Source organism: Liolophura sinensis, chromosome 3 (genome assembly GCF_032854445.1).
Source record: "Liolophura sinensis isolate JHLJ2023 chromosome 3, CUHK_Ljap_v2, whole genome shotgun sequence".
NCBI lineage: Eukaryota > Metazoa > Mollusca > Polyplacophora > Chitonida > Chitonidae > Liolophura > Liolophura sinensis.
Genome location: NC_088297.1, coordinates 19,596,456 through 19,606,283, shown reverse-complemented (window position 1 = coordinate 19,606,283; position 9,828 = coordinate 19,596,456). Strand labels below are relative to the sequence as shown.

At 41.7% G+C, this 9,828-nt stretch overlaps 1 protein-coding gene across 2 annotated transcripts in view; it reads left to right on the top strand.

The window, feature by feature from the left end:
• LOC135463632 (uncharacterized) overlaps positions 1 to 6,237 on the top strand; it is a 72,487-nt gene extending 66,250 nt beyond the window's left edge. The window contains exon 4 of one of the 2 annotated variants that reach the window (XM_064740986.1): positions 5,222 to 6,237. In XM_064740986.1, coding sequence (XP_064597056.1) covers positions 5,222 to 5,751 — 530 coding nt within the window. In that variant the 3' untranslated portion in view covers positions 5,752 to 6,237. Of the gene's footprint in view, positions 1 to 443; positions 1,003 to 5,221 lie in introns of those variants that run through there. The other variant, XM_064740987.1, reaches the window with a different exon arrangement.
• The last annotated feature ends 3,591 nt before the right edge of the window (positions 6,238 to 9,828 follow it).

The window sequence follows — 9,828 nt, the reverse complement described above, 5'->3', positions numbered from 1 at the left end:
CCTAAGGGAACAGTTTCAAAATCTCAACACCTTGGGACACTAATAGGGAGTAGTGAAAACATATGCTGGATTTATCTGTTCTATGACTCGTGAAATGGTATTGCAGCTACAGCTGGACAGCCTAGAAGATTGGGACTCAGTGGCCGTTTTGGTGTTTCTGACACCTGGGCCCGGTTTCACAAAGATGTCGTACATGTACGATAATCGCACATATAGGACAATGGTGCGACAATAGCGACGTGCAAAATATCGTACGACAAATTTACGCTAAATCATCAGGCAATGAGGGATGGGATTTCCATGGCATAAAACAATTTTATAAGAAAGGAAACGTTCCTCAACGTCAGAGCATTTTTTTACAGTGCAATTAACAATGGCATAAATGCATTCCTTAACAAATTGGAAAGCTTCAATACTTACACTGGAATCTCTCTCGTTGACAGCTTGGAAGCTCGGCTCCAGACAACATGGCGATCACGGCATGGACGACATAGAAGTGTTTGGTCCATCAGAGGTGAGAACATTCCCGGAGTACGAAACATTACGGCAGCTTGAGCGATATGTCCTGCCGGTGCGTGGGGTGTCCATGGCCAACCGGAGGCGTCGTGAGCGGGTCAAAGCGAAGGCGGAGACCACTACACGTTACATCGTGGCAGCCGTTGGGATATTTGAACGATGGTTGTGGGCCACTTATCCCGACGACCAGAGGCAGATTTTCGAAATCCCACCACCAGAGCTGAACACTTTCTTGGCGGATTTTTTCATGACCATCACAAAGCCGTCTGGAGACGAGTACAACAGAGAGTCGTTCATGGCGCTGAGGTCACGGCTGGACAGTTACCTCAAGGACAATGACTATCCGTGCTCCTTGAGCAAGTCTGAGCAATTCGCGAAGAGCCAAGTGGCTTTCAAAATGAGATGTGAATCATTGAGACTGAGAGGTGCCTATTCCTTCAAATAATCGGAGCTAGGATTTGAGTTTAGAAATAGCTCATTCTTGAAATAAATGCTACCGTGGTTTAAATTTTAAAAAAATATATCTCCTTGAAGCCAGGGGACTGAAGTTTACACACGAGAAGTTGTTTATCCTTCAAGCAAGTAGAGGGAAGTACATCATCCTCCGGATAAATCCACTGAGGTTTTGAGTTAAGAAGTATCCCATCCTTCAAACTGTTGGAATGAAGTTATCATCTGAAAAGTAGCTTTTACAAGGTGTTTTGAGTTAATAAGTCGCTATTCCTTCAGATCAGTGAAGTGAGGTTTTTGAGTTCAAAACCTGTTGTATGCGGCCAGTGAAGGGACACGTAAAAAGTGGCCGCATATGACACTTGGCCACGTAAGACAGGTTGTGAAGACCAAGCCAAATCACAACAGAATTAAGCTTCAGGAAATCTACACATGTAGGCCTAGAAGATAATCTTATACATAATTATTAAAGCATTAATCTGTTCAGCTACATAAATTTCATAGAAGTATAACAATTGTAGTAAAATAATAACTCAATAATTTCAAGTTTTGTGGGGCAGACCTATGGATTTCAAGCACTTAACAGCCGATTACAGAAAGAGTTTCAGGTGAGGGCACGCATGACAGGAGAACTTTCTTCCCGGAAAAACCACAGGAGGTCAGATTATATCCGATTATATCCGAATCTGGCCGCTGTTTATGGCATTCATAGGGCGGATCTCAGCATGGAGCAAATCCACTGCCACAGTCCAGGGTTGTCCCGACAATAACAAGCTAGGCCTGATTAAAGAACAATAGAGTTCACTGCTATTGACCAGTAATGTTCACACTTCACTTCTCATCACAAAGTGGCAGGTTGTAAGTTTTAATCACTAAAAAAAACTATTGAAGTCAGTTGGGTCGCCATTTTGAAATTTTTGAATGTCCGATGCGGCAATCATCATTACAGTTGAAAGTCTCGGTCGCTCAGGACAGGCTGATATAGAATTTGGTGGCAAAATATATTGGCCGCTGGACACGTTGGACAGGTGCGCGCATATTACAGGTCGTTTATCATGGAAAATTGTTTGGTCGCGACAGAGAGTGGCCGCTTACGGCAGATGGACGCTGATTACAGGTGGCCGTAGGTACAGGTTTGACTGTAGCATATCCTAGGAAGTGGAATGAGGTTTTGAGTTAAGAGATGGGTCATCCGTCGAATAGGTGAAATGAGGTTTTCATTTAAGAAATAACCAGCATTCAAAGTAACAGAATGAGGATTTGCGTTAAGAATTAACTCATTCTTTTAACCAGTGGAGTGAGAGTATGAGTTGAGGTGTAGCTCATCGCTCAAACAGATTTTGACTGAGAAATGAGAATTGAAGAGGAGTTCTGACTTACCCTTTAAGGCAGTGGAATGCGGTATTAAGTAAAGAATATATCATCTTTGAAACTCGTGAAGAGAAATTTTGACTTAAGAAAGAGCCCATTCTTCAAAGCAATTTAGTTAAGTTTTCGTTTAAGCACTGGTCCATGCTTCAAACGCGTGGAGTGAGGTTTCGAGTGGAAATGTAACTCATCAATTGGAGTGAGCTATGAGCACGGATCAGTATTGCGTTGTAAAAACTGGGCCACTAAATGAGGTGGCCGTGAGTGCACTCATAGTACCTATACCCACATTACCTATATTCACGGTAGCTATGCACTCACATAGGTACCGTGAGTGTTTTTGGAGAATTTGGTACAACGCGGTAAGGGAAACTTTGAACCCTTAAAAACGAATTCCTCATTCAATTACCACGTGCTACTGACATACATGACGAAGAAAAAATAACACATGTTGTAAGTGAAAAAAATCTGCCACTGATTGCTTAGACAAAAAGAAGTAAGCCACAGGTGTCACAGAAAGATATTTTAAAAATTCAACAAAGTTTTTAAAGCCGAGAAGATGCGGCTTTAACAAGATCAACAATGAGGATATGGACAGTCGATTCTGAGTAGCCAGACTATGTTGTAGAAGACCTTAAGGACTTGGCCAATCACTAGCTTTAAAAGCGGCTCGTGATACTTTGGTTGTGACGTCAAGTCACTCATCAGTTCTTGGCAGTGTGTGGGTTTTCCTATGGTGGACAGGCATAGGTGCTATAAACTGATGTGCAGGTTATTTTGAACGTGTTTTGGTTCAACTGGACTCCACTCCAGTCAAAGGCATTCATGTTGAAATGAAAACGACTACGCGTGTCTCATTGTCGACGGTCAAAAAATTAATCTTAATTTTAACAGAAAGTCTGTTGTCTGAGTGATGCTAGAATGCATTCTGTCATTACAGAACAATATTCTGTCATATTCAACATAAGATTATGTTAGTCTAATAGAATCTTTGTCTTAAATTAATAAAATATTAATAGTACGTTCAATGCAATACTCTATGTTATACCTGCCACTCGCCATCGTATTAGAAAGGATGATCATTTTCAGTACAACACACAAGAATTAATATTTCTTCATCACTATTCATTTGCCGACCAGTTTTTGGGATATGTCTGATCTTTCATATTATTAAACATTTGGTTTTCATGAAGGCATAACGCTGTGGTTGGTTTATGTGTGTATCATTGTGAATGTGTGCATTTTGAGTATGGCATTGTAAATACACTTGTAAAATCATAAAGTTGGTGTACCGGTAAAGTGACACAGAGGGTGTACTGGTAGAGATGTATATTCGGTGTAACGGGTAAACTGACATAATATCTACCATATAATGATAAATGCGCATATTGGGTGTAAGGTTAAAGTGACATTCATAGTCTACTGACTCAGCTACATATTGGGCGAACTGGTTAAGTGAGACACTGGATGTAACGGTAAAGTTGAATATTGGATGTTGATGGGCCTGTGTGGCTCAGTTGGTTAGCGCAGCGGTGGCTGTGAGTCCAAGTCCACCTCATGCTTGTTTCTGAAGAGGAAGTTTCCTTGTATATGAGGGATGGAGAGGCCAAAAGTGGGAAGGTCTTTCAGCAACCACCGGATGGTCGTGGGTTTCCTCCAGGCTCCCCCCGGTTTCCTCCCACCATATTGCTGGCCGCCGTCGTATAAGTGAAAATATTTTCGAGTGCGGCGTAAAACATCAATCAAATAAATAAATAAATGTTGAATGTAGTGTTTATTGACTTACGGCATGGAAAGTCAAAGTGACATACTGGTTGGCTTGCTACAATGAAATGTTCCTCTGCTGATAAAATGGCACACCGGGCGTACTGGTAAAGTTGCACACTTTGTGCAGTGGTAAAGTTTAATTCTGGGGGTAACTGTTAAAGTTACATACTTGGCAAGAGTGGCGTCAATGGTGTACTGGTAAAGTGTCATACTGGGTGTAACTGCTAAAGTTGCAGACTGGGTACCGTAAACTTGCAAGGTCTAACAGGAAAGTGACATCATGGTTAAACCTAAATAAATTTATGTATTAATTTCATTTATTTGATTTATTTAATTGGAGTACGCCGTGCTCAGGAATATTGCTCTCGCACGACGCCGGCCAACATTATGGTGGGAGGAACTGGACTGGCGAGAGACTGGGGAAACGAAAGATTATCCGCAAGTTGCGGACAGACCATGCCGCGTCTGGAGAGGACGCCAACGTGATCTGGACTTTGACTCGCAGAAATCGCATATATATGAGGAAAAATAGACAAATTACAAGGCTCATTTGGTCTTGCAATTATTCACTTGGAACGCACCTCCATGGGGTAGGAGTGGTATACAAATCTCTCACTTGGCGCTTGGATTATGGCGTATTAGCTAGTTTATGAAATCAATCCGTACAAGTTTCGCAGTAGAAGACATTGTACACATAGCGTTTAGATTTACGAAATGAATTTTATATCAAAGCGCACTAGATTAGTCTTTTAAGCGGTAATCAAGAAAGTTTCCTTGTATATGAGTGAGTGCTTGGGGTTTAACGTTGTTCTTAACAATTTTTCAGTCATATGACGACGAAGGAATCCTTAGAGTGCATGTAATGTGCCTCCACAAATCCAGTACGGATTTCCACCTTTCTGTTATCTAGTGCTGCTTCTCTGACACGCCTTACCGAAGGCAAGTAAGTAAACCACTGAAATAGCATTCCTCAATCTTCACGTGAGGGTTTCTGCTTAAACTGAATGGTCCGGGAAAGTTCTTGAAGAACATTTTCTATCACGCTTGGGACCCTGCTTACATTTAAATGGTTGTGGCATTAAATTACAAGAAACCTTACCGTGTTTTTCTTCTGTTGTAGTTTCCACTGACGATGTGTATTGGATAGACGTTTTGGGACTTCAAAGTGAACAACAAGCAGAACAACATCCCCAGCCGTTGTCACTCCCGGGTGCTACATCAAGAGAGACAACTCGAATGATAAGTCCTTCTCTTTCAGACGGACATTATGCCGGTGATCTAAGCGCTGCACGCCACCAGTCTGTGAACAACCAGAGGCGACAGAAGCTGATGTCCAAACCTGCAAACACCATTCGATTCATCCTTGCCGCCGTGGGGACTTTCGAGAGGTGGTTTGGAGAGCAACATCCCAACGACCGACGGGAAATCTACGACCTTTCACCAGTGGAACTAGATCTGCATTTGGAGAATTTCTTCGCAACCGTCCGGAAATCATCCGGGGAAGATTACAACAGGGCCTCGTTTACCGCGCTGCGCTCGCGACTGGAAAGCTACCTCAAAGAAAACGGCTACCCGTACTCCATTACTCGTGCACCAGAGTTTGCTCGCAGCCAGAGCGCTTTTAAGCTGAGGAAAATGGGTCTTCGGTAGGCCTTCAAAAACATGGCTTTCTTTTGTGAAGATATAAATCACGACAAACCTTTAATTGTAGTAGTGCATTACACGTTTGTGACGTCACCATTGCCCGATTTACATACACATTACATAATATTTTGAATGCTTCACACTGCTGTCCCCTTTCTCTACAGCGATACACCCAGTAAATCAACTGGATGAACAGTTCCGTTATCGTCAGACGTAAAAGTTGTTGCTGAATTCACTTCTATTTGTTTAACTGAATTAAATATATAGGGATAAATAAACATGGTTTCTGAAAGGTCTTTTCAGACATTTTGTTAAACGTATTTTACCTGACTCCTACCTCCACAACGAACATTTAAAAAGGCCTAGGAGCACGGTTCTGTAGCATTTTATTTTGGTTTTAATTCAGCTTGCTTTGTCTACAATCTGTTCCCTCACATCTCGAAATCCGATATTCTACTCGTGTTTTAGATAAAAAAAAACATTTCAATAAATCCAGAGTGAATGATAAGCTTTTCTTTGTTTTTTTACTCACTGTCATCCAGAAAAAATATTCCATGTCTCGTCTGGAATATATACATGTACATAAGATGGCTTCACCCAGCTGGAATCAACTGTCAAGCATAAGGTTAACGATATAGCTCATTTTTATGCAGTGTATTTCGTAGTGTTTCTATCACACTCAACACTGTGGTGAGTGTGATAGAAACAAATACACTATTGCTTCCAAGAAAATCAGACTAACACGTTTTTGCAGGTTTTATGATGGGAAAAAGATTATTAGCCTGTGATGTTTCGCGTTTGATTGTATTAATTTATTTCATTGGTGTTAACTTGCATTTTTGTTTATTAGATTCCTGTTAACACCGTAATCATGAATATTTGTGCGACGGCAAACTTTCGACCATCCGCAGGTTGCTGGACTCTCAGCGACCGCATTGGGTGTGAGGGTTCTGGGTCAATGTTTCACGCTGGCAGTCTAATCAATAGTCGTCGTGGGTTCCAAGCCAGCGTAAAAAAATCATTTTCTCTGAACATCAGTCAAATCAGTTAGGAAAATATCTGAAGGTGGATTAGCAGTGTTTTTTTTTGTTTGTTTGTTGTTGTTGTTTTTGAAGGGAGGACCAGGCTTGGTAAGATCTGATGCTGTTTATTTATTTATTTGTATATTTGATTGGTGTTCTACGCTGTACTCAAGAATATTTCACTTATACGACTGCGGCCAGCATTATGGCGGGAGGAAACCGGGCAGAGCCCGGGGGAATGCTGGCAGACCTTCCCACATACGGCCGGAGAGGAAGCCAGCATGAGCTGGACTTGAACTCACAGCGACCGCATTGGTGAGAGACTCCTGGGTCATTACGCCGCGCTAGCGCGTTAACCAACTGACCCACGGAGGCCCCGATCTGATGGTATGACTGAGAAATATGGGTGTTTTGCACATGGCTTTCAGTTTAGGTATGATCTCTACAAGGAGTTAGTCGGTGCTTAGGATTTAACGTCGTACTTAACAATTTTTCAGTCATATGAAGACGAAGGAGTCCTTGGAGTGCATGTACGTGTCTGCTTGTTGCAGGACGGATTTCCACCACTCTTTTATCTAGTGCTGCTTCACCGGGACCGCAGGCAAGTAAGCAGCCCCATCCGCGCCATGATACTAAGGGTCAACCAGTCGTTGCATTATCCTCCTTGAGTGCCAAGGTCTTAGGTGTGGCCCGACCCAGGATTGACCATGGATATACTGCTCCCGAAGCGGACGCTCTACCAACCGAGCCATCGGGGCCGGAAACACGGCAGTGATATTTGACTGAAAGCGATCGGTGGTAGACACAAGACAGCAATCAAAGAAAATGATCTCCTGTGGACGGAAACTATAAAGTACTGTTGTCGTGAACACCAGTACAGTCAGCTTTATGACTAAAAAATAAAACAAACAACTCCCCAAAACATTCCACTAAAATGACTTACATGTCAGACGAATTAAATATTGTCCACAATAATAGTGCGATTGATGTTTTCCCCAGAATATTTCCAACCGAGGGAAAACGTTTCATTGGTTTCTACGCTGGTCGGTTGGAGGTCAAAGGGTATCTGTAGACACATTGGAAACGTGTTATTAAGGTATATATGCCGGATGCATTCATAGCATGCATATGAATTTTGAATGAAATATTTCATTCACATACACCAGTGAGATTCGTCTCAATTTACTTGGAGCGTAGATTAAGTGTAGAGTAAAGACAGCTTGGACTGTGCTCGGTGTCATACAATTCGATTTATAGTACGCAGCCTACATCTACCAAGGCGTCTGAAAATTCCGAAGAGGGCAAAACAACAGGGGCAAATAACTCTCTCAACTTCGCTTACAAAAACGAGCTGTCTTAAAAAGTTATGTCCCTTGCATTCGCATGTATTAGTACACGAACGAACACAAGAATAAGGGCCCTTACGACTATAAAACACCGATGTCACACGATTGGCTGGCGACACCAGAATTTCCGCATGATCGTAAGCGCGCCAAGGTTTTAACGTGGCATTTGCAGTATTTCAGCCGTTTGTTGACGAATGCACACATCATATTGCTTCGTTTATGTCTCACATTTCAGATTACCCCTTCCCACAACGAACTGCACGACAAAATTTAGCAGCTCCTGAAGTAAAGTCCAAGGATGTTAACTACATTTTAAGGAGGTTATGTTTTTCCCGGGATTCTTTTTTTCGGAAGAAGTTATTCATGTGTTTGGAGTGAATTGTTTACCTTGTCTCTGGCACAAGGTAAACAATTGAGTCCGTCAATTTTTCTTTTCTTACCTACGTTAATATGAAGGATTACAGCATAAAATATTGTGGTGAAGTCTGTTAACTTCTTTTAACTTGTCGCCTTTGTTCAGCTCTCATTACAATTACTCATACAAACTACCAAAATTACCTTTAATGGGTACCACTACAAACTATTCACACTGGAATTGCAGTTAGAATGCTTTTTCTAAATAATAATGTTGATCTCCATAGTCTTGTTTTCGGCAACAAGGCTTCATTGCCTCTGGTGCCGTGATAATCATTCAAAAAAAAAAGTGGCAAGATGGATAATGGACGGAGTCCAATATGTTTCACGGAGAGCGACATATGTTAGCTAAATTGATCGACTTCACTGAGTTAGAAGAAGTATCAAACTGCATTTTCTTTGTAATGAAATGGATGTCTGACATGGCGATGGGTAGGGGTTGCGATGTTTCGTGTCACTAGTGAGAGGCAATTCTGGTAGCGAGTATGGCTGATTTTAGAGGCAGATGGATATAGGCGACTGGCTGAATTTGTGACTGTCGAGTTTCAATCATGTATTGTTGTTTATATCGATGGGCAAGTGCCTCCAAGCCGATTGGTTAATATTCCTTTTATGTTCAAATAATTCTTGAGTAATACAGTTGTAACGCGCCTCCTACTTTGATACATGTACCATATTTCGTGAAAATGATCCAATGGCTCGCTCCAGTGGGGTCTCACCCGTGTTTCTACGATGCTCATGATGTCTAGCGTTCGTTGAAGACCACGTGAAATGATGAAAACAAAATTTTTGGAAGAGGAACAAATTTTTTGGAAGATCAAAAATACAATGACATGGTGAAAAAAACTTTTTGGAGAATAGAAAATCTTGTATTAAACCTCCGACTTTTGCAGTCGGGATCTCGACTTAATTGGCCAATCTCAGGTCGTTTGCCATCAAACAGCCAATGTGGCAGCCACAGACGAGTATCTCTCACTGATAACATATTTTGACTACGGACTATGAGATAACTTGTATTTTAAGTCAAGAACAAGGATTAAAATGGTCATGGTCGCCTATACCGGTCAGTTCCAATCTGTTTAAATACACATATTCTCAGCTGCCACACTGCAGTGCTTGTGAACTTCATGTACTTGTACGACTTGGTTTGACGGACACGACTAGGTCTACGCAGAAACAGAAGGAATAAAAGGGTACACCGCTTTAGACCAACTTGTTGTAGGCGGGCAAGGCATTTCCATATATCATCGAGGCAGCTTATTCGTGAACAGATTTCAAAGAGACATATGTGGACTAAATAA